Raw genomic sequence first — 24,301 nt, forward strand, 5'->3', positions numbered from 1 at the left:
TTTCACTTAATATGTACGTGGAAAAGACTGAAAGTGGAATGGAATCCAGTGTTTCATTAAAAGAATACCACGGTCAGGTAGTTGTTTGTCCTAGTATTCAATAAGTTCTTACGTTAATTGCTTTCCTTATATTTCTAAAATGCCACAAAATAACTGTTACCGGTAATCTCACCAAGCAGAGTAACCATTGCTAACATTTGGTGCACAGACACCTACACGCACACAATTTTTAAAATGCATTTTTATGTACTTTCTGCAAAAACGATTATACTGTAATGCTGTTTTATTTTCTACATCAATAGCCTACAAAAATAACAATTAGAAAATAGAATAAAACTATGTGATTGCTGAACTTCCCTGGTGGTTCAGTGGTTAAGACTCTGCGCTTGGACTGCAGGGAGCGCGAGTTCCGTCCCTGGTCAGGCAAGTTCTGCTAGCCGCGCGGTGCGGCCAAAGACAAAACTCCACAACAAAACAAAAAAACTATGTGATTGCTAGCTATTATGAACTGAATGTCTGTGTCTCCCCACCCAGCTCTCCAAATTCATATGTTGAAGCTCTAATCCCCAGTGTAGCTATATTTGGAGTAAGAAAGTACAGATCTTGGACTTCCCTGGTGTCGCAGTGGTTAAGAATCCACCTGCCAATGCAGGGGACACGGGTTGGAGCCCTGGTCTGGGAGTATCCCACATGCCGCGGAGCAACAAAGCCCTTGCAGCTGGGAGCCACAACTACTGAAGCCCACGTGCCTAGAGTCCCTGCTCTGCAACAAGAGAAGCCGCCACAATGAGAAGGCTGCACTGCAACAAAGAGTAGCCCCCGCTCTCTGCAACTAGAGAAAGCCCCTGAGCAGCAACGAAGACCCAACGCAACCAAAAATAAATTAATTAATAAAATAAATTTTAAAAAAAGTACAGACCTTCCTGGGCTTAAGATGGGGTTACATCCAGATAAGCCCATGATAAATTGAAAATACAGCAAGTCAGAAATGCATTTAATACAACTAACCTACCAAACATCATAGCTTAGCCTAGCCTACCTTAAACGTGCTCAGAACCCTTACATTACCCTACAGTTGGGCAACATCATCTAACACAAAGCCTATTTTATAATAAAGTATTGACTATCTCATGTAATTTACTGAATACTGTACTGAAAGTGAGCAAAATGGCTGTGTGGGTGCAGAATGGTTGTAAGTACATTGGTTGTTTATCCTTATGACTGTGACTGACTGGGAGCTGAGGCTCACTGCCACTGCCCAGTATCATGAGAGGGTATTATACCAAATATTGCTAGCCCAGGAAAAGATTAAAATTCAAATTATGGTTTCTACTGAATACATATCACTTTCACACAACTGTAAAGTTGAAAGATTATAAGTTGGGGACTGTCTGTAATTAAGATTAAATGAGGTCATAATGGTGGGGCCCTGATCCTATAGGATTAGTGTCTTTTTAAGAAGAGACATCAGAGGGCTTAATCTCTCTCTGAAGGCAGACCCTGAGGAAAGGTAATATGAGGATTTAGCAAGAAGTCACCATATACAGACAGTAAGAGAGCCCTCATCAGAAACAGCTCCTGCCAAATCTTGATCTGGGACTTGTAGCTTTCAGAACTGTGAAAAAATAAATTTCCATCGTTTAAGCCACCCAGTCTATGATATTTTGTTATAGTAGCCCAAGCAGACTAACACACCAGCATATAGTATTTACAGAGTATGAAGCTTTGTTCTAAGTGCATTACATATTTTTAAAATTAATTAATTATTTTTTTTGGCTGTGTTGGGTCTAAGTTGCTGCATGTGGCTTTCTCTGGTTGCAGCAAGCAGGGCCTACTCTTTGTTGTGGTGCCCAGGCTTCTCACTGCAGTGACTTCTCTGTTGTGGAGCATGGGCTCTAGGCACATGGGCTCAGTAGTCGTGGCTCGCAGGCTCTAGAGCACAGGCTCAGTAGTTGTGATGCACGGGCTTAGTTGCTCTGTGGTATGTGGGATCTTCCCAGACCAGGGCTTGAACCCGTGTCCCCTGTGTTGGCAGGCGGATTCTTAACCACTGAACCACCAGGGAAGTCCCGCATTACATATTTTAACCAATGTAGTCCTCATAACAACCCCTTGAGGTAAATGCTATTATTATCCCCACTTTGCAGATAAGAAAACTGAGGTTTGGAGAAGTTAAGTAACTTGCCCTGCATCATACAGCTTGCAAGTGGTGAATTCAGGCAGTCTGTGCTTCTGTCTACTACTCAACAAAAAAACAGCATAAAATATAGTAAAAAGTTAATGGTAGAGTCTAGGTAGTGGTACATGGATGCTCACTGTAAAACTCTTTCAACTTTCCTGTATGTTTGAATATTTTCATACTAAAATATTGGAAAAATATTGCTAAGAACAAACAACAAGAGTTATGCAGGACATTATAAATAAAACCACAAAAGTTACTGATTTAAATGGAGAGAATAATGATGTACACCATGTTCATGGATTGGAATAGAACATTCTAAATATGTCACTTTCCCTCCTTTAATGCTCCACAATCAAAATCTCAACTTTTCCTTTTATTAAATTAAATGATTCTGAAGTTTACCTGGAATGGTAAGTATTCCAGAATGGCCAGTAAAATTTTCCAAAAATAATGATGTCAGACTTGACCTACCAATATAATTGGTATAAATTGTTTTACCAATATAATATAAGGCACAATCATCAAAATAAGATAAAACTAGTGCCAAAATATACTCATAAATTAATGAAATGAAATTGGGACCCCCAAAACAGACTTGGTAATTTACCTAAATTTAAAATATTATAAAAGTGGCATTACAAATTAGTGGAGTGATGATGAATTATTCAGTAAGTGTCATTAGGACAACTAGTTAGCCATTTAGGGAACTGAATTAGTCTGCTTGGGCTGCTACAACTAAATACCATAGACTGGATAGCTTAAACAGCAGAACTTTTTTTTTTTTTTTTTACAGTTCTGGAGGCTGGGGAGTCCAAGATCAAGGTGCTGGCAAGGTAGATTACATTCTGAGGACTCTTCTCTTGACTTGTAGGTAGCTGCCATCTTGCTGTGTGTGAGACCTCATGTGAGGTCTCACATGACCTCTTCTTGTAGGCATATACGAAGAGAGAGTGAGCTCTTTGGTGTTTTTTCTTATAAAGACACAAATCCTTTACTTAAGACCTCATTTAACCTAAGATCTTATCTCCAAGTACAGTCATATTGGGGCTTCAAACTGAATTTGAATTGGGCGGGGACACAAACATTCAGTCCACAACAGGAACAAATCAAGTTGGGTTTCTACTGTACATGTTACACATCATATAATTTCTGGAAAGTTAAGTTTTGTTTTAAAGTAAACTACTAAAAAGTTCAAAGAAAGGTGATTCTATGCATAGTTTTGTGATTAAGTCTCTTTTATTTGCAAGGAACAAGTTCACCAGAATTGCTTTCTAAGTTCAAAGGATGATGATGATGGTGATGGTGATGATTATTGAAAGGATTCTGGAGTGTCTTTGGGTCATCATAGCCATATAATTATGATACTGGTGTGAAAAATGACAAATAAACCAATGGAACAGACTAGGGAATCGAAAAATAGATTCTAGTGTATATGAGAATTTATTAAATGACAAAGATGGTAGCTCAATTCAGAAGGAAATGGGTGAATTGTTTAATAAGTGAAGCCTATGGAATTTTAGTACTTATCAATCTGGAAGAAGATAAAAACGGATCCCTATCTTAAACCATATTCAGAAATATTCCAGTTGTATTAAACTCTTACATGTAATAACAGAACAAAAATCTTGCAAGAAAATCCAAAAGAGTACATATACAAATAGAACAGTAGTTACCAGGGGCTGGGGAGAGAAGAAAATGGGAGTTGTTCAATTGCTATAAGGTTTCAGTTCTGCAAGATAAGTTCTAAAGACCCACTGTACAATATTGTGCCTATAGTTAACGATACTGTACCGCACACTTAGAAATTCGTTGAGAGTAGATCTCATGTTATGTGTTCTCATCACACACACAAAAATAAAAAGGACTCAAGGAAACTTTTGGAGGTGAAAATAGATTCTATATAGATTCTGCTTTCTTAATTGTGGTGATGGTTTCATGGGTCCATGCACATGTCCAAACTCATCAAATGTAGACATTAAATACTTGCAGTTTTCTTGTATATCAATTATACCCAATAAAAATGTTGGAAAAAAGTACGTATACAATTATTAGTGGGAGAAACTTTTTTAACAAAAAGTCTGAAAACTTGATCAACATACTTGACTAGATAAAAATTAAAAACTCTTGTAGGCAAAAGATCACTCAAACAAAGTCAATATACAGATGACATCTGAAAAAAATATTTGCAATGCAGATAGACAAAAATATGTATTTGACTGTAAAATATCATTTATTTTAAATACACCATTATTTATGTACTACTAATAAAGAAAAATGTTGCAATTAAATTAATACACAGTTTTTTACAGTGTAGAATTTTATTTTATACTTAATGAAGGAGCTCTTTCAGCCAGACTGGCATGGATTCTTGGCATGGATTTTCGTTACATCTCATGCTGCTCTGTTTCTGTGCCTTTTTATGTACATCATAATTTTTTCATTGTAATGCCAAACCACTCTGTAACTTTTACGACATTTAACATAGTAATTAAACGCAACAGTTCCAGTACCAACAATGCACATAACTTAACCAATGCTTGGGCACTGACAGTCAATAACAACAATACCTCAACTACTGATTTCAAGTCAACTTCATCCCTGTAAAATAAGTGGAGGTGGGGGGGAGAAAAAAAATAATCCAGTGAGAAACTGGGCAAAGAACATGATGATTAGACAATTCACAGAAGAGAAATCCAAATAGTCAACAAGCATATGAAAAGATAGCCAAACATGCAAATTAAAAGTAATAATGAGACATCACTTTACACCCAAACTGGGCAAAAATAAGAACTATAACAGCTATTGCAAGTGGGAATGCAGGGAGAGATTACTCCCATACGTTGATTATAGAAGTGGACACCTGTCTTTCTGGAAAGTAATCTGGAAACATCTCTTAAAATAAAAAATACATACTCTTTTTACAAATCATTCCTACTTTGAGAATCTATCCCTTGGAAAAAATAGCGTTGTTACAAAGGACAACTGTACAAGAATTGTTATTGCAGAACTGGTTTTACTGGCAGAAGATAGGAAAGTAAATGCCCACCACTATGGAAACTGCTGAATAAATGATGATTGGCCCACACCAAGAACTTTAAAAAGGCCTTATAAATGAATCAGTTGGAGCTATACCATCACTTGGTGGGATTTCCATGAGATATTTTTAAGTGAGAAAGTATTAAATTAAATCATGTGAATTTCTTAATATTTGATCAGTTTTGACATACAAAAAGGCAATATATGATTCAGACTAATAATTATCCCCCAAATATGTATATTTGTGTGTATATATACAGGTATATGTGTGTATGTAAATATACTACTTATTATATGCATACTTACATTGGTGCAGAGTATCTGAATGTAGAGAAAAATACATGCTACACTGTTAATATGCACAAATTAAACAAAAGGAACATAACATGATCCTAAAGCAGATCATTGTAACACTGTGCTTGAACTGGGGATTTATGCCAAATGATGCTGGCTGCATTATATTGAAGCTCTCAACTCCCTTTATTTCAATAAATGTGTTGAAAAAGAGAACAAATTTTTCTACTGTAAATAGGAAAGCATTACATGCCACAAAATAAATAAAAATACTGAATCCAAGAAATTAAAATTTTAAATAAAACAATGAAAAGAAGAAATAATAACTCAGTCAATTTACAAAAGTACATATCTGAAAATAAGTTTCTCAATGCAAAGAATGGAATTGTTTATCAATTTAAAAGTAGGGAGAGATATTTGGATTGATGTCACTGAAAAAAAAAAAAAAAAAGATGGGCTTCTACATTAATGTTTCCACTTTTCAGATTTGATATGAGCCAGCACTGGAAATCCTAATTCACTTGCATGCATGGTATATAAGGACAAGATAACTGCATTTCTGATGGAGTTAGAAACTAACCAAAATTATGAGAAATTTTTGTTTGATAATTATTTCAATAGGACATCTAATACAATATCTAGAATTTGATCTTCAAAATGTGTCAAGTTGTTTGATTAAAGATCGGAGATACTGGAGAGAGGGCTCCTTATCTATTCATCTCTGCCACCAGATTCAGAAAATCCCTACGAAGACATTTTAGCAAGTCTTTCAAGTGTCTCTTCATAATCTTCAAAATATAGTATCAGAGAGTAGTTCAGATGAGTTAATCAGCATATCATCCAAACAAAAGGAACCCAACTCACCATTTTATTTTATTTTTATAGATAAAAGAACTTTTTTTTTTAATTTAAAAAAATTATTTATTTTTGGACACGCTGCACGGCTTGTGGGATCTTAATTCCCCCACCAGGGATTGAGCCCAGGTCCATGGCAGTGAAAGTGCTGAGTCCCAACCACTGGACCACCAGGGAAGTCCCCCAACTCACCATTTTAAAGAGGTCCACCCCACGGCTCCAGTTACACAACGTTGTTATTCAATGATTTTGATCTTTCAAGTGGAAAACTGGTTTAAACCTTGCCTTGCAGGACTGCATTTAGATTGTTCAAAGGATAAATCTATCTGGAGCCAGTGCCAGTTAGGAACATGCTCTTACAAATGTGATCCAGAAAGATGAAGTCATTTTAGCATCTTGAAGAGATGCTGCTCTTCAGTGGTTTCATTCAGAACCAATGAGCTTCTGAATGAAACAGAACGTGTTTGAAATCATTGCCCATCTCTTCATGGATCTGAGAAAATGGGAGAATTCAGTGACCCTCTCTTATAGAACTGATAATCTTAACTTTGTTAGGTATTTATCTTAAAACTTCATGCCCAGGTTCTCCCTGTGCATAATTGGTAAATTTTATTCAAATCACCACTACTGTTCACATTTCTATTACAATTTTCAGCCTTATCCTTTAGAAATACCATTTTCACCACTGATTCATGATAGGGTCAAAAGGAAATTAACATTATGATTAGTGACAGAGTGAGGCCCAATTCAATTTACAATTATATAAACTTCTACATATTTTCCATCACAAATGATTGTCAACTTCCAGCAGGAGGAACTGTGCTAGCACTCAGAATCATCTATACTATACTATCTATACTATCCATGCTTATGATGGTAAGTTTAGTTATAGTCGCCGACGCTGTTTGTGTCCTGTGCATACCCTTCAGACTTCCCAGTGTGCTTCAGCAATGCCAGCTGCCAGTATCTGCATCTCTGCGGCTGGGCAAGGAATTAACACTGATAACCCTCCCACTACACCCACCACCGGGGCTCAACCGATGACTCTTGCCGGTTGGCTTGACAATACCCAGTCTGCTCACCACTAGGTGGAATGATTCTGAGATTTGTATTATGCAGTTTCCCAGAGTTTCAGTGTGATTAAGCTCCAGTCTCCTACAGAGATAACTAGCTTAATAGTGTATCCTTTACTGGCTATCTTCTTTTCCCTGTCTCATTTCCCCCACCCCCTATTGGTATTTCCCAAATAAACTACTTGTGCCCAACCCTTTGTCAGGATGTGTTTCCGAGACAACCCAAATCAGTCACTGAATGTGTGAACAATGATCCTACAGGTCATGCAGTCCTTGTAAGGTGAGTGCCTTACCAGCCTACACTACTCTAATCCCAAGCAATAATCTCCTTGAAATTCCATATTTAATGTACCAATTATATTTCTTCTAATACACATTAAAAATAAATACATAGAAAATTCATCAAGCTATACATGTATAGTTTGTATACTTTCCTATATGTAAGATATACTTCAATTAAACAGTTAAAAAGATAAATATGTAGCAATTAAAATTGTCTTTCACATAGAGAACAGACTTGTGGTTGCCAAGGGGGAGGGCGGTGGGGGAGGGATGGACTGGGAGTTTGGAATTAGTAGATGCAAACTATAACATATAGAATGGAGGAACAACAAGGTCTTACTGTATAGCACAGGGAACTATATTCAATGTCCTGAGATAAACCATAATGGAAAAGAATATAAAAAGGAATGTATATATTTGTATAACTGGGTCACTTTTCTGTGCAGCAAAAATGAACACAACAGTTTAAATCAACTATACTTCAATTAAAAATAAAAAATAAAATTGTCTGAAAGTCATCCCTGGTTCTGAGCTTCTGCTTCCAGTGAATTCATTCAGTTTATAAATCATCTTGCCACTCCACTTAAAAAATCCAGAATTTTGCTGGAGTCCTTTCTCCTCAAAGGAAAAACCTTCACTAACACATGAGAGTTAACAGATGGTTACTCTTTCTTCTCTTGTCCTCTCTGGAACAATCCTCCGGGGTCCATTGGTTTCACTAGGGGGTGGGCACTCAAAGCTAATGCCCCTTCTCCATCCTGGGAGACAATGGGAGAGATTAAAGCCACCTTCTTCTTGCTTTCCTTAAACTCCCACAATATTCATAAACCAGACTGAACAGTCTTATGAAAACTTTTATGGGAGAGTCAGGGAAATTCAGAATTACAATCGTAATGAACTTGAACTCTCTCAGAAAGAAAGTACTTGACACTTTGGACTTCACAAGGACTGTAGTCACAACCCTCGTCCCACAGGTGTTATTGTCCTTGAGGCTCTCAGTCCATAACTCTCTTCCCTGGGAAAACTGTACCCCTTTCCAAAAGAAGGGTCCCATCCTCTGGCCTTTCTGCCTTATTAGCCCTTGCCTTGTGGTCTTAAGTTCTAGTTAAAGGGAGCAGATGGAACACATGTACTTAGCTCCGCTCCCTCACAAAATCCCATCATAACTGCAGAAAAAAGGGATTTAAAACCAAAAGCATAAATCCAGAAGACAAGAAATGGATGAATGATGATAGCTTTATGAGTTCTTAAAAGGCTGAATCCTAAGTAAGCAGTGGGGAAAGCCAAGAAGCAACCTGATTTGCATTACAGAATCCCCAAAAGCAAACAAATTGGTTGCCTGGGGTACTTCTGGAAATGGGGAGTGAAAGCAATGTTAAACATAGAATATTGGTTGCAAATCTGTTAGAAGCAGTTAGATTTCCAACATCTCTACAGTACTCCACAATCAGGTGACTGTCCTTTATCTCTCTGTGGGAGACTGGAGGAGTAGTTTAAGGAGAAGATAAAACAGAGGGGTCTCTGAACTGAAGAACACCAGGCACAGTTGAGGGCAGGGTACTATGCTGGAAATGGAGGAGGGAATGGGGCAAGGACACATGAAAATTTGCACACTGAACTTGAGACTCCCAGTCTTCTTCCCAGAATGCTTCCACACAGGTCTATACTCCCTGGGTAGCAAATTTGAAAACACTTCTCCAGTGACTCCAATCGGCCCAAGAGAAAAAGATCTAAAGATACTGACATGGAAGCTTCTCCAAAGATATGGCCCAGGCAGACCACTACCCAGTTCATTATGGGCAGCTCTGGTCCCATGGCACCTAGGGTCTCATGATCTGGGATTCAATCCCCACCAAGGCCAGGTGGGGAAATAGTTACTTGCCAAAGAAGGCATAACTTTGAAAACCATAACTGCCTTCTTGGTGATTCTTTAATTGGGGCTTATAAGAGTGTCCAAACAGTATCCTGATCTGCTACTGATCTACTGAATCATGCGGACTGAGGGAAGAAGTACCTGTAGCCTGAACAACAGGAACATTTGTCACTCTGGACTCCACTTGAAGTAGGCAGTTTTTCAGGTCACCTCCAAAATCCGTTGTGTCAACACAGCCAACTATGGTATATTTGCTTTACAAATCCAAAGGGACTCATCAAGTGCAGTACTTCTTTTTTAATACAGAGGGTAGCAAGTTCAGCATCGTGTTCTTTCCTTTAAAAGGGTCAGCCGGGGACTTCCCTGGTGGTCCAGTGGTTAAGACTCCACGCTCCCAATGCAGGGGCCACGAGTTTGATCACTGGTCACGGTGTGGCCAAAAAATAAAAAAAATAAAAGAATCAGCCCAACATGCCTCAAATAATTCATTGATGTGGCAGGACTCCTTGTAGATTAGATTACATGATAGATTGCCTATTACTTCCTGCTTAAAACAATAATAATCATTTATTATCTCTCACAGTTCCCATAAGTCAGAAATACAGACAGGGCACAGTGCAGACAGCTTGTCTTTGTGCCATTATGTTGGGACTGAAAGACTCAAAGGCAAAGAGCTGGTCGGTGCTTTGTGACCACCTGGAGGGGTGGGATAGGGAGGGTGGGAGGGAGGGAGACGCAAGAGGGAAGAGATATGGGAACATATGTATAACTGATGCACTTTGTTATAAAGCAGAAACTAACACACCATTGTAAAGCAATTATACTCCAATAAAGATGTTAAAAAAAAAAAAGGCAAAGAGCTGGTTATGAAGGTTATTATATATATCTGAAGGTTATTTACTGCCACGTAGACCTGGCCAGGGCTGTTGGCCAGAAACCCACATATGACTTCTGTGTGTGGCCTGGGCTTTCTCAAAATCTGTTGCCTTGGTATGAAGGGCAAGAGTCCCGAGACAGAGAGAGAGAGCCAGGAAGAAGACATATGTATTGCCCTTTTATATCCTAGCCTGAGAAGTCACACAGTGTCATATCTGCTGCATTCTATTGGTTGAGGCAGTTATAAAGGACTACTCATGTTCAAAGGGAGAGAAAATAGATCCCACCTTTCAATGGAAGAATGCCAGTGTGGGATGGGGTATATGTTGGTGGGAGCCATCTTGGAAAATACAATCTACTGTGGTGAGAGAGCCAAAGCCTCTACAGATTGAACTATTGCATAGATCTAAGAGGTGTCATATTCCTCAGATGGGATGGTAAACTCACACTGCTGTTCTACCAAGGGAAAGCAAATTCCTTCTGATATTTTTGTTTATCAGGATAAATTCCCTCTCCAAAATTATAATGTTAATAGACATATACCATGTGTCAAACACTATCCTGATTAGATTCAGTAAGGAAATAACTTCTGGAAAAGCACCTGTAATGAGTATCACCGAGTTTGGAGGTATTAACCTGAAGAAGTTAATGGTAATTTACTGTATTTCTCCCAAACCCATCCATCTTTTGCACCAGCTAGACTGAAGTTAAATGGACATGTGGTTCTTAAATTCTCCCAGAGATGTAATACTGCTGCTGATTTATTATTTTGATAGGGAAGAGCTCCAGGAGCTTCCTCTTCTCCACTCTTTTCTCAACAGTCCTTACTTCACTGGTCAGCAAGCCAATGTGAGAATCTTTCAATTGCTAAGGGCATCTTTTCCAACTAGACACTCAGAAATGGGGAAACTACTACGGGAGGGGTTTAAGGTTCCATCGGGCCTATGGTGAGACTGAATTAGTTCAAAACTCCATCATTACCTGATCTCTATATGCTTCCATTCTGACAAGTGGCCAACATTATGGGTACTAAGGACATACTGATAGCTAACAGTTAGTGTCCAACTGTTGCCAAAGTGTTTGTGTAGTTTCCCTAGCGTATTGACCCAGGTAAAATGGTAACGGGTCCCTTTGGGGAAAGCCAGAAGTAAGATACACATTGTACACTTATGGGGCTTTTATAAGCTCCCTCCTCAAGGACACCTGGACTCTGCATTTTTCCATCGGCTCTAGGTCTTTGAACTAGCTCAGGTCTAGCAATAGAATACAGGGCTACATTTTTATCTTGATGACATCTGTCTCCAAACCTGGAGAAATTTTGGCTATGCAGATCAAGCAGGGCTTTAGTGAGCTGCTACTTATCTGGGTTCCTATCCTCAATTAATCACCTCCAAAGATCTTGGTATCCATTCTGATTACCATAAATTGCAGGTGGGCCACTGTTAAAGGCTACTATTGGAAACGTCCCAACTCCACTGAAGATAGGGAGTACACTTTAGCATTCTTGGCCTCTAGAGAACACCTGCTAAGTCATGTTTTAAGGATTCTAAAACTCCTATAAGAAAGTATGTCTCAAGCCACTGGGTAAAGGGAATGCCTTCAGGGCTCTACCAGGGACAGGTTGGGAAAAGGGATGACATATTTGGTAATTCATTCCAGAATTCCTTGAGTTTTGGAATCTTTTCTCTACATTATACAAAGGAATTTCTGTCTTCCCAGCTTTTAGGATTGGCCAATATAATGTTTATCTATTTTAAATATGCCCAGATGCTGCATCCAGGACATTAAATCTAAGATCTGTGGTACGTGCATGCATGCCAATACATACCACCTGACCCTAAATTACATCTTGGTCTTCTTGATCGAACACTCAATATTTTCATATGGATTCCTCATATTTTTGCCAATGACTGTGTAAGTCCCTTCTTCCAGGTATTATTTGCTCTCTGATGTGATATGATGTACTCCAGATAAACTATGAGATATTCTTGTCAAAATATTTAATGTGAATCTAGACATACTTTCTAGTTTCCAGGTAGATGAAAATTGTAGAACTTTCTACGAATTGGCTTCAAAAAGTCAATGTCATGGGGAAAAAAGGTAGAGACATTGTTCCAAATGAAAAGAAACTGAATAGACATAATAACCAAATGCAATGCATAAACCTAAATTGGATCTTGGTTAAAAAAAAAAAAGGAACAGAAGACATTCTTGGGATAACTGGCAAAAATTAAAAATGGACAGAATTTTAGGTGGTATTGAATTATTGTTAATCTTCATTGGTATGAAAATGGTATGGTGGTTATATAGAAGAATATATCACTCTGAGAAGGTGCATGCTCAAATATTTAATGGTGAAGTATCATTATGTCTGCAACATACTTTCAAACGACACAGTGAAAAATGTTTTCAACATTAAGTTTGTGAGATTTCTCTATGTGGTTGTATATAACTCTGGTTTGGCAATTTCCATTGCTGTTTAGTATTCTATTACATAAATATACTACAATTTCTTTACCCATTTTTCTGCTGATGGACATCTGGATTGTCTCTGGTTTGGCGATATCATGAATAATGATGAACATTCTTATGCTCATGTGCATGCATTTCTATTTGGTGTATACCTAGGAGCAGAATTACTGAATTATAGGTATATCTATGTAGCAACATTAGTAGATAATACTAAACCATTTTCCAAAGTAGTTGTATCAATTTATGCTCCTACCAGTTGTGTGTTCCCATTGCTCCACATATTTGCCAACACTTGGATTATCTTTTTTCATTTTAGCCATTCTAGTAGGTGTTTAGTGATGTCTCATTGTGGTTTTTATTTGTATTTCCCCAATTACTAATGAGATTGGGCATCCCTTCATATGTTTGTTAGTCATTTAGGTAGCCTCTTGAAGTGCCTAGTCAGGTCCACATTGTCTTTTTCCATTAGCTTGCCTTTTTCTCGTTTTGCAGTTCTTCATATATTCTGAATACAAGCCCTTTATTATGTGTTTCAAATATTTTCCCTTACTCTGTGGTAAGCCTTTCTACTCTCTTAATGGAATCTTTTGATAAACAGTTCTTAAATTTAATCTAATCAAAGTATACAGATGGCAAACAAACATTTGAAAAGATATTCAACACTACATATTAGGTGACTGCAAATTAAAACAGCAGTGAGGTACTACTACACACCTATTAGAATGGCCTAAATCCAAAAACACTGACAACACCAAATGCTAGCAAGGATGTGGAGCAATAGGAACTCTCATTCATCACTGGTAGGAATGCAAAATGGTTCAGCCACTTTGGAAGACACTTGGCAATTTCTTACAAAACTAAATATACTCTTATCATATGATCATGCTCCTTGGTAATAGCTCAAATGGACTGGAAATTTATGTCTACACAAAAACCTGCACACAGATATTTATAGCAACTTTATTTATAATTGCCAAAACTTGGAAGCAACCAAGATGTCCTTCAGTAAGTGAATAGATAAAATAAACTGTGGCACATTCAGGCTCTGAAATACTATTCAGCACTAAAAAGAAATGAGCTAACAAGCCATGAAAAGACAAAAATGCATATTACTAAGTAAAAGAAGTCAATCTGAAAAGGTTACAAACTGTATGATTCCAGCTCTATGACATTCTGGAAAAGGCAAAACTATGGAAGACAGTAAAAAAAAAAAAAAATCATTAGTTTCCAGGAGTTATGTGAGAGCAAGGGATGGATATGCAGAGCACAGAGGGTTTTCGAGACAGTGAAACTATTCTGTATTATACTATAATGGTGAATACATGTCATTATACTTTTGTCAAAACCCATAGAATATACAACACCAAAATGAACCATAATGTAAATTATGATAATGACCTGTTGGTGTAGGTTCATTGTCTGTAATAAATGTACAGCTCTGGTGCAGGATGTCAAAAGCGGAGGAGGCTAGGTGGGGGACAGGGGTATATGGGAACTCTCTGTACTTTCTGCTCAATTTTGTTGTGAACCTAAAACCACTCTAAAAAATATAGTTATTAATTGTTTTAAATAGTTTTGCCACAGGACTTTTTGGAGCCATTACTATTTGCTTTTGTTTTGTTTTGGTTTGGTGCGTGCTGCACAGCTTGCAGGATCTTAGTTCCCCGACCACGGATAGACCCAGGACAACCAGGTGCAGTGAAAGCACCGAGTCCTAACCATTGGGCTGCCAGAGAATTCCTTTTTTTTTTTTTGGATATTATACTCTAGATCTGTCAGTACAAGAAGTGATACAACATGCAGTCTTTTCCAAACTTATTTTAGCATTTTTGTGTTACACCTTTTAGCACCCCACGTGCCTCATAAGCTGTTCGTGAAATGCTCCTCCAAGCAGCTCCAGTCTCCCCACTTCCACTACCAAGGCTCTCATTCAGCTCTTGCCCTGCTCTGGTTCCCTAGACCTGGTCTTGTTCTCTCAAACACACTGTTGTCAGCAATCCAAGAGTGAGCCACCTGATACTCAGATCTGACCATGTCACTCCACTGTTTACAATGCTTTAGGCTAAACTCCTTCCTAGGGTGAAGGAAGCCCCCCGTGATCTGGCCCAAACCCACTTGAGTCTCACCTCTCACCACACCTTGACTCACATCAGATCTTAGAAACAGAACTGCTTGTGCTTCCTGGAATGTTCTGTGCTCTTGCAGGTTTCTGTCTCTTCCTTCACATGGTACTGTCTGGACGACTCTTCTCCTCACCCCCACCTCACCCACTGGTTAACTCCTCCCTGGCCCCCAGGACTCAGCTCAAATGCCTCTGACCTTAGGAAGGCTTCCCTGACCTTCCTAGCTCCTATAAAACATGTAAAAGAGATTCTAAGTCTGTTGCCCCATGATTCTGTAAGCTTCTTGAGAGCAGGGACTACGTCAGATTCATTTTTTTCTTATCTCTTCTTCCCAAATTCTAAAAGCTGATGGCCCCCAAGGCTCAGTCCTCTTCTCTTCATGCTCTCTCCTTAGGCGATTTCATCTGGTCTCATGGCTTTACATACCATCCACACCCTGATGACTCCCAAACCAATACCTCCACCGAACGATTTCCAACGCAGACGCCTACCTTTGCTCTCATTTTTTTCCAGATCTCCACACGATTGGCTCCTTATTCAGGTCTCAGTTCCAATGTAACCTCCTTCTGACTGTTCCATCCAAATGGTCCCATATCCACCCTCTAAACTTGTCTTACCTTGTATTATTACTACCTGAAATTAAATAATTTAGTTACTTGTTTATTGTCCATCTCTCCTACCACTCTACCCCATGAGATCAGGGAGTTTTGATTCAGTGCTTCATTCCAGAGCCTAAGACAGTGCTTGGCACATTGTAAGCACTTGTTAAATATTTGTTGAATGAATTAATACCTAACACATAATGGCACACAATATGTGCTAACATTTGAGTGCAAAGTGCCCTGTGTGCTAAATGTACCACAGGAATTGCTTCATTTTACCTTAAGTATTACCATGAGTCCCATTTTACACTGAGACCCAGGGGCTGAGTAGCTTGCCCAGGTCACAGAGTAAGAAGGGATATGAACACTGGCAGTCTGATCCAGAGCTGACTTTCTTAGCCACTGTGCTATCCTCTCACTTACACCTGGAAGTATTCAAAAGGTGTACTCCAAGGAAGGGTGGGTGTGGGCTCAGCTTTTTATTGGCTGGGGGCTGGGGGGGAGTGCTTCTAGTTCTGATGTTCTGGGACTCCAGTAGGTACAGAAATCCAGAGTTCCCTCCCTCACAACTCTAGACACCCCTGGAGAAAGGTCCCCTTTCTGACTGCCTGGGCCTGGTCCTGGCCCCTGGGTATGTTCTGTACAAAGTTTTTTGTTTTTTAATGGAAACACAGTTGACTTACAATGTTGTGCTAATCTCTGCTGTATAGCAAAGTGACTCAGTTATATACATATATACATTCTTTTTTTATATTCTTTTCCATTATGTTGCTTATCCATCCTAAATGTAATAGTTTTCAAAAATACGGAAAGTGAGGGAACTGCCCCTGGAAAGCAGAAAACCTGCGTGGAACTCACCCTCCTCCAAGAGGGACACAGTGAGAGCAAGCGAGCGGTCCTTCCCTGCAATATTTATTAAGGAATTTACACATACACAGGAGAAAGGCAACCAGGAGTTGTGATTCCCAAAGATGAAATCTTTTAAGCAAAGTTTTCTTGTTTTAATTTTCAAGTAGGGTGAACGATGACTAAGAGGAAAGCTGCCCAGGCACTCTGCCTCATACACCTGGACAGGTGGGGACACAGAGCAGCCTGGACACACCGGCAGGAGAGAGCAACTGGCAGGGCGGAGAGGGGAAAGGAGGACGGGAGCTACCAATGAGATTGTACCTTTTTTTAACTAAAGAAAAACTGGCAACAGTTTTAGGCTGTTGATAAATTAACTCCTCTCTGTTGCAAACCTAAAACTAAAAAAACAAAACCAAAAATACCCAGAGCAGATGGGGAGGGAGTGGGAGGTGGAATACACACACACACACACACACACACACACAAGCAGTACACATGTTAAGCTCTGCATTCCCACGGGAGGGGTTGGTCCTCCAGCCACAAAGTCAGATCCTACTGAAGGCAGGATGGAGGCAGGGAAATGGGTGTGTGTTTTTGTGGGGAACCTTCGTAGAGTCTTTGGTGTTAATAAAGGCTGGCCGAAGCAGCAAGTCCTGAAGCCTCAGATCCAGAAAGCAATTCAGGGCAAAGTAGAGTCATATTTTTGCTCGTCCTCGTAGGAGGGCGTTTGCCTCATGCCAGGGCTAGGGCCAACCTGCTCTAAGACTCAAGGAATATTTAATTTGATTTCATTACTTTCTTCATTCCCGTAAGTCAGGGGAGCATGATGCCTCTGTTTTCACCTCAAATTTAAACATATGGAAATAGCTTATCAGACCTTTCTGAGTCTGATAGGAGGTTTCACCTGGTGGGAAAGGTGCTCAAACGTGTGCACATTGATCCTGCAGTCTAAGTGCCTTCTGCCAACAGTTGCTAAGGTGCTGGTACCAGGAGAGGACCAGGGCTGAGGCTGGGGAGGGAGTCAGGAGAGCTAGGGGACAGGCACGACAGAAAACAACAGAGAGGTCCGCGTGTTTGGGATGTGGCTGGGCTGGGCAGAATGCCAAGTCCCAAGTGACGGATTGAGCAGTTTCTAAACCAAACAGAGAGAGGTAGGAAAGGGGATGGGGGTGGGGGAGCAGCTGGGGAAAGAGGAAACACGGGGAGAGAGGCGGCTGAGGAGAGTGGTAGTCATCCAGGTGCGTTGTGTTTATTTCCACATCTGAGGGCTGAGAGTCTGATTTGCTGCCTGTCCGTTCCCGCCGTTCATGGACTGTCCATAGCTCAGCATGCCGTTGGCGCCACAGAAGTTCATCCCAGCCATCTGCTGGGTCATCTGAAAGGGAGAGAGGAGACTCTCAGACCAGGCTGTGGGCCTGTGGCCAATTAGAGCAACAGGCAGGGAAGGAGTCCTTCCGCCTGTGGGGAGGGGAGAGTGAGACAAAGGGGAGCTCTGTCGTGGTACATAACTGCCCTGAACCCTCTCGGATCATTCCGAGGATACCAGACCACGAAGATGAAGGCCTTTCCAGAAGGGAGATGTTGTCTGAGACTAGCGCTCAGTAAGGGGAAGGGGGAATCCTGGAGCGAGTCAACATAAAAGCGGCATGGGAGGTTAGTCTCTCTCTCTTTTCCAATCTCTCATCCTGAAAAGAAGGGGCCTGTTGTGAACTGGCCGTGGCCAACCCTGAGAGTATAAAGAGAAGCCTCCATGCTGGTGCTCCTGTCTTATCTCCAGCAGAGTCATTACTGACAGTGTCAGGGAAAGTACTCCAGCAGAGAGAAGAAGAAGAAAAGGAAACTGGACGATTCAGAATGAACAAAGGAAGGCAAAAAAAAAAAAAAAAAAAAAAGACCAACATGTCTTCAGGACTCCAGTGTATGAGAAGGGAAATTGCTGGGAGAAAAGAGTCGGTGGCATCAGGCCTGGGTGGGGTTGGGGCCTCTTTATGAATTCAATTGAAAGCCTGGGCTCTGGCAGTGAACAGAAGAAGCTATTTCTCAAAGAAAAATGCCTTAAATTTCCCAAGCCTGGTCCATTTTCTGTTTAAGTTCTTTTCCTTTAGGAGAAGGTATAACTATTTTCCTTCCGCCAGCTTTTAAAGAAAATTTCAAATTTACAGAAAGGTTGAAAGAATAGTACAATGAAACCCATATATCGCTCCTTAAATTCACCAATTGTTAACATTTTTGCCTTATTCTCTCTCTGATATATACATATGTGTCAGCTTTTTAAAATTTTTGATGGGCACTGAAAATTGCACATATCGTGACATTTCACCCCTTAATAAGTCAGGAGTCATCTCATAAGAAAGAATACTTTCCTAGAACCACATTACAACTAATATGTCCAAGATGTTTAATATTAACACTATATTCTAATATACATTACGTTTCAATTTTACATCTCTTTAGTCTCCTTTAATCTAGAAGAGTTCCCCCTCCATTTTTCCCTGACACTGTTTTAAGAGTCCAGGTTGGTTATTTTACAGAAAATACTTCAATTTAGATTTATCTCATGTTTTCTTATGACTGGATCCAAGTTAAATATTTTGGGCAAAACTTCTATGTAAGTGATAATGTGTCCTTCTTAGTATAAGATACCAGGAAGCACATGAAATTAATGTGCCCCACTGTTGATAATTCTATGTTTGATCACTTATCTAAGGTTGTATCCATCACATGTTCTTTCACTGTACTTAATAAGTAATCTGAAGGGTATTTCTTTGAGAATGTGTGAATACCCTGTTCTTTCTACAATTATTAGTTGTCACTCTTCAGCAAAGAAGGCTTTCCCTCCTTCTATCCCACACCCACTTTTAAAAAATATCACTATGGACTCATGGATTTTTTTTCTTGTCTACAGAGTCTAAAAGTTTACTGGGATATGTTAGAGTTGACCATTCTGAGTCAATTTTTCCAGATACACAGTGGGTTCTTTCAATACTATATTCAAGTCTTTTATTTCTAAGAATGGTTTTGTATTATAGTTTTAAATATATTAATTCTGTTCCACTATTTTGTCTTTTTCTTTGGGAGTCTCCAAATATATTTATGTTAGGTCTTCTTTGCCTAACTTCTGCATTACTTTCTCTCTGATTCTTATTACAGCTCTCTATATTTAGTTCTCTTCTCTGAGCTGTTTCATGCCTTTCCTCAATGCCAAATATATTTTCAGTTGAATCTATTCTCCTTTGACTAACTTGTAATTCAGTCTATTTCTAAAATAATTGTGTCATTTTTCAATTTGTTTCCTGAGTTCAGTAAACTTTCACTTCACAACTTCCACTTTTTGTCCATTTTGCTTGTAAGTTTTTAAATTTCTGATTCAGGCTGTTTTGTCTTATCTGCAAGTGTTTGTTATAGGACATTTAATTCAGATTGGTGGATTGTGTAACAGTTTTCTTCTACTTCGTGACTGCTTTTGGGGAAGAATTTCCACTTCCTGAAATGTTTGGATTTTTCATTTTCTTCTCATGGTAGTTTTGTACGAATGTCATCTGCCACTTTCTGTTTAGTTTGTAGTGCTCTATTTTTCCAAATCAGCAATAATACAGACAAGTGAGAGGGTCTGGGCAGACTACTAGATTTGTTAGTACAAGAGCGCCCTCTTCTGTTAGTATAGTGAAATGATTATTTGGTGTGAAGGAGAATGGTGGATCTTCTGATTTTGTGATTCTCTTTTCCACTTCTCATTTCTTACTTCCCCTTCGCCACCAGGTCTCCAAAGAGCACCCCCTCCTTCTAGGTCATCCCCATCTCTCCTAGACACATGCTTTTCCGAAGCTACCACCCATAAACCTATATATTTCAAGTCCCTTGTTTTTGATTCTCCAAGTAACCAGAGTTCTACTCCACCACGTCTCAGACCTCTTCTCAGCATGTCTCTAATCAGGACAGGGCCTTCCCTTTCTAGGGGGTGATTTTATCTATGCTCTGTCACCTCTAGCCCCCTGCTCCCTCTCCTCTTTTCACATGGTCTCTCTGTGATGCTGGCTCTGCTGGATTTCGGTGTTTATGTGCCTACTGTCATGTAGTTTGAGGTTTGTAGTATTCTATTAGATGCGGTAGTCGTGAGTTATGGGTGCTTTTATCTGCACTCATTGTTTCTCTGTATAGGTTGTTTTGATGAATGTGTGGAGAGTTTTAGAATTAGGCAGTTACCCTTATTCTACAGGAACCCAAAATGCCTTAGAAAGTCTGAGGTTAGACAGATCTTCTGTTAAAAAAATAAATAAATGAAGCAAACCCGAGAATGTCTCTGGCAATATCTCATTTACACTGTAAGGATTCAAAGGGTAAGGGAGAGATACTAAGTGAGACAGACTTGAGGGAGGCTCAAAACTCTTGTGCTGAGTGAAATGGAGCCGCTTACCTGAGTAAGGTTCCACTGCAGCTGCTGAGCTGGCTGAACCCCATACATAGTCTGGGGCATAGCTGCCATGCCTGCCATGTAGCCAGCCTGCTGGGTGGTCATCATTCCGTTTGGCACACCCATCATGGATGCCTGCATGCCACCCATATAGCCTGCAGGCATGGCCATGGGGGCAACCATACCAGAAGCTCCTGGCTGAGCTACCATGCCTACTGGTGGGGGCATCATGCTCCCCATTAGGCTGTTAGGAGGTGTAACCCCAGGGAAGCTGGGGTAGGCTGTGGGATATGCCATCTGAGCAGGAGCCATGAACATTGCTGCCAAGAAAACATACATACAGATCTGTTAAAGAGGAACGCGTACAAGGTGAGTCCAAACTCTCACCGGCTGCTCCTTTCCAGCTAGAATTCCTCAGGATTACTCAACTCAGAATGCTCTTTTACACAGCAAAACGGTTAGACAGAGCCCCTACAGGACTTGCTATGGCTTCCAGCGGGCTGCTGACCCAGCCACTTCCCCTTTAGGGTCCAGATCCGGACCCTGGGTCAGACTTCACAGAGCTGTGATGCCAGACCCCACGGAAGTATGGCTCTGAGTTACGTTAACCTCTATCTCCTGATACTTGGTAGCTTCGCAAGGAATGTCATGTTCAGGTTTGTTTGGAGTGTGATATCCTGGCCCCCAGAGCAACTGCCCCTGTCACAACAAATGATTCCTGCATGTAAGGCCTCACGTCTCTGTCCGGCACATTGCCATGACCCCCATGAACTCTACCTTGGGCAGGCATCTGAGGCGTCTGGGATCCATACAGTGAAAGGATGGAGTCTTTAGAGAGCTGCTTCTTGCCTGTTTCTTCTGATTTGCTCCCTGGCTCTGGAAACAGGTTTAGGTTTTCGGGAACACTCCCCGCGGTTGGCATGGAACCTACAACCTTAGGGCAAAGAGGGAGGGGGGTGGGGATTGGAATGGTCCTCATGGGGGGTCTCTGTAAGGACCTCCCGCATCTCTCTGTCGCTTCTAACATTTGCAAAAGAATTTGTGGCTCGAGTTAATAGCTTCCTGACACTTTTACCATACAAATATCTGGAAACACCTGATAGTTAAGCTCTGGTACAATTCTTTGTTCTTTAGCAAAACAATGTGATTTGGTGGAAAACTAACACATAAACAAATAAAAATGACCTACAACCGATGCATCCAGAGAGAACTGAACTAAGATCCCAGTGCCACCACTTACTAGTTGTGCAACAAGAAACTAGTCACATTAACTTTTCTGAACTAACATGTCCTCATCTATAAAAGATCCATTTTGCAGGGTTGTGGCGAGTATTTGAGTCTTTTTTTTTTTTGCGGTATGCGGGGCTCTCACTGCTGTGGCCTCTCCCGTTGCGGAGCACAGGCTGCAGACGAGCAGGCTCAGCGGCCATGGCTCACGGGCCCAGCCGCTCCGCGGCATGTGGGATCTTCCCGGACCGGGGCACGAACCCGTGTCCCCTGCATCGGCAGGCGGACTCTCAACCACTGCGCCACCAGGGAAGCCCTGTGGTGAGTATTTTAAATCATAAATGAAATATACAAAATGAGACACAAAATCACCTAGCCCTGTGCCTGTTGTACACAGCAGGTATTCCACACACGGTAGCCATTAAAGGTTTCAAGTCTTTCCTACTTACAAACTCTCTGGCAATAACTCAGGCTGAGGAGCTGACCTAGAGGATCAGCCTTTACAATCTGACACACCTTCAACAGAAGTCCACTCAAAGGGCCCACTCTTTTGGGGCAGGAGACAACATGGAATGAATAGTAATCTTAGGCTGTAACAGAGATGATAGCGTTAAGGGAAGAATCAAGAAAACCAAAGTCCAGTTCCACCAAGGAAGCATGACTTGGTTCCATGATTAAGTTATCAAAACCACCCTTTCCAGAATGCCCTTTAATCCTGAGGCACCCACAAGACTCACCTTTCTGGAAACCGAAGAAGAGGGAGATGGAACAGAGGCCAAAAGATCTAAATCCTTCTCTAGGGTATTACTGGTCTTACTATTTGCAATGGAGCAGGACACAGGAGCATCTGGAAAGACAGATCAAAGTTAAAACGTAGCACTGCTCGTTAAGCGCATTCCTTCCTTCTATTCTAGACACAAAGCAGCGAAGGCCCACATGCTCCATCATGGACCCAGAAATCTATGCTCTGGAACCACCCAGCTTGGATGGGGCATCTCACAAGAGGCCTCACCCCACATTCCCCAGAACAGTCTGGAGAAGACTGTAGTCCAGCTTTCAGGCAAAGGACAGCAGAAACCCAGGCTTGAAGGCTATGTTAGCACCACCACAAGGGGGCTGGCTGGCTCCTTTTGGGCTATTTGAGGAGCAAAGCTGTGTAGGACTCATTTTCAGAGAGAAATGAAAAGTACAGACATTAGAAGCCGAAGTAGCCAATAACCTAAATCAGCAGGAATGGACTGAAACAAAGTATAGCCATCAGTACTGTGAAAGGTAAGAATAGGCTCTTATTTCTGAAAGGGGTAGAACCACTAGCTCAGGGTTTCAGAAGTTTGGAGGAAAATCATGATCACAAGGTAATGGGCCATCTCAGAAACAGGATGCACCTGGAAAATGAGAGGGATGGGGGCAGGGCTCACAGGTGCTGGTTTAGTGAAACTTGCTACCGTTTAATGAATGCTTAGTTTGTGCTGGGCAAGGAGCTAAGAGTTTTAGAGGCATTATCTCTTTTAACCCTTCCAACATCACCTTTGAAGTAGACTCGTATCATCCTTACTACATAGGTTAGGAAAGTAATGTTTAGAGGTTGAGTAAGCTACCCAAGGTCACATAGATAGTAAGTGGCAGAGTTGGGACTTTGGCTTCAAAGGCCATGCTCCACCACTACTGTACTTAACCACTACTCTATCACTGTATATTTTTCACAGTACAGTGAAAAATGAAACACCTCTTAGAACAACTGCTCAGATGTAAAACAACAGGAAGAACACGAGGGAACAATCTTAGTGATGAAGCCACCAACTGAAGAGTCCCATCTCTACCTATCTTCCCAGGATCACAGAGAATTCATCAAAACTTGTATGATTATGGGAGTGGAAAAGTCTCACTCTTACCAAGGCCCAACAAATCCATGACAGGTGCTGTGGATTTCGGGGAACATTTCCGAGGTAGCTGTAGATCTTCTTTTTTCTGTGGCTAAGGTGAAAATACGTTACAGAAAAAAATAAGCAGGTGTTTTTGAACCTTCTGGTCTCCTCTCCACTGTAAAGCCACCGGGATTCTTGTGGCATGGTTGCTGTTATTCACAGAGAGTTACAAAGAAACACAACTCAGGAAGTATCGTGTGAAAAACCAAGTCAGGAGGCAC

The 24,301-nt window shown here is 40.6% G+C and overlaps 1 protein-coding gene across 2 annotated transcripts in view; it reads right to left on the bottom strand.

Moving 5' to 3' along the window:
• Window positions 1-16,564: 16,564 nt before the first annotated feature.
• The window catches only part of SMAP2 (small ArfGAP2), a 47,925-nt gene continuing 40,188 nt past the window's right edge, over window positions 16,565-24,301 (bottom strand). For both annotated transcript variants that reach the window (XM_004266392.4, XM_049698010.1), the window contains 5 exons: window positions 24,048-24,129; window positions 22,893-23,002; window positions 21,706-21,862; window positions 20,932-21,248; window positions 16,565-17,892 (listed from right to left, as the gene is read on the bottom strand). In XM_004266392.4, the coding sequence (XP_004266440.1) occupies window positions 17,767-17,892; window positions 20,932-21,248; window positions 21,706-21,862; window positions 22,893-23,002; window positions 24,048-24,129 (792 nt within the window). In that variant the 3' untranslated portion in view covers window positions 16,565-17,766. The remainder of the gene's footprint in view (window positions 17,893-20,931; window positions 21,249-21,705; window positions 21,863-22,892; window positions 23,003-24,047; window positions 24,130-24,301) is intronic.

This window comes from Orcinus orca, chromosome 1 (genome assembly GCF_937001465.1).
Source record: "Orcinus orca chromosome 1, mOrcOrc1.1, whole genome shotgun sequence".
NCBI lineage: Eukaryota > Metazoa > Chordata > Mammalia > Artiodactyla > Delphinidae > Orcinus > Orcinus orca.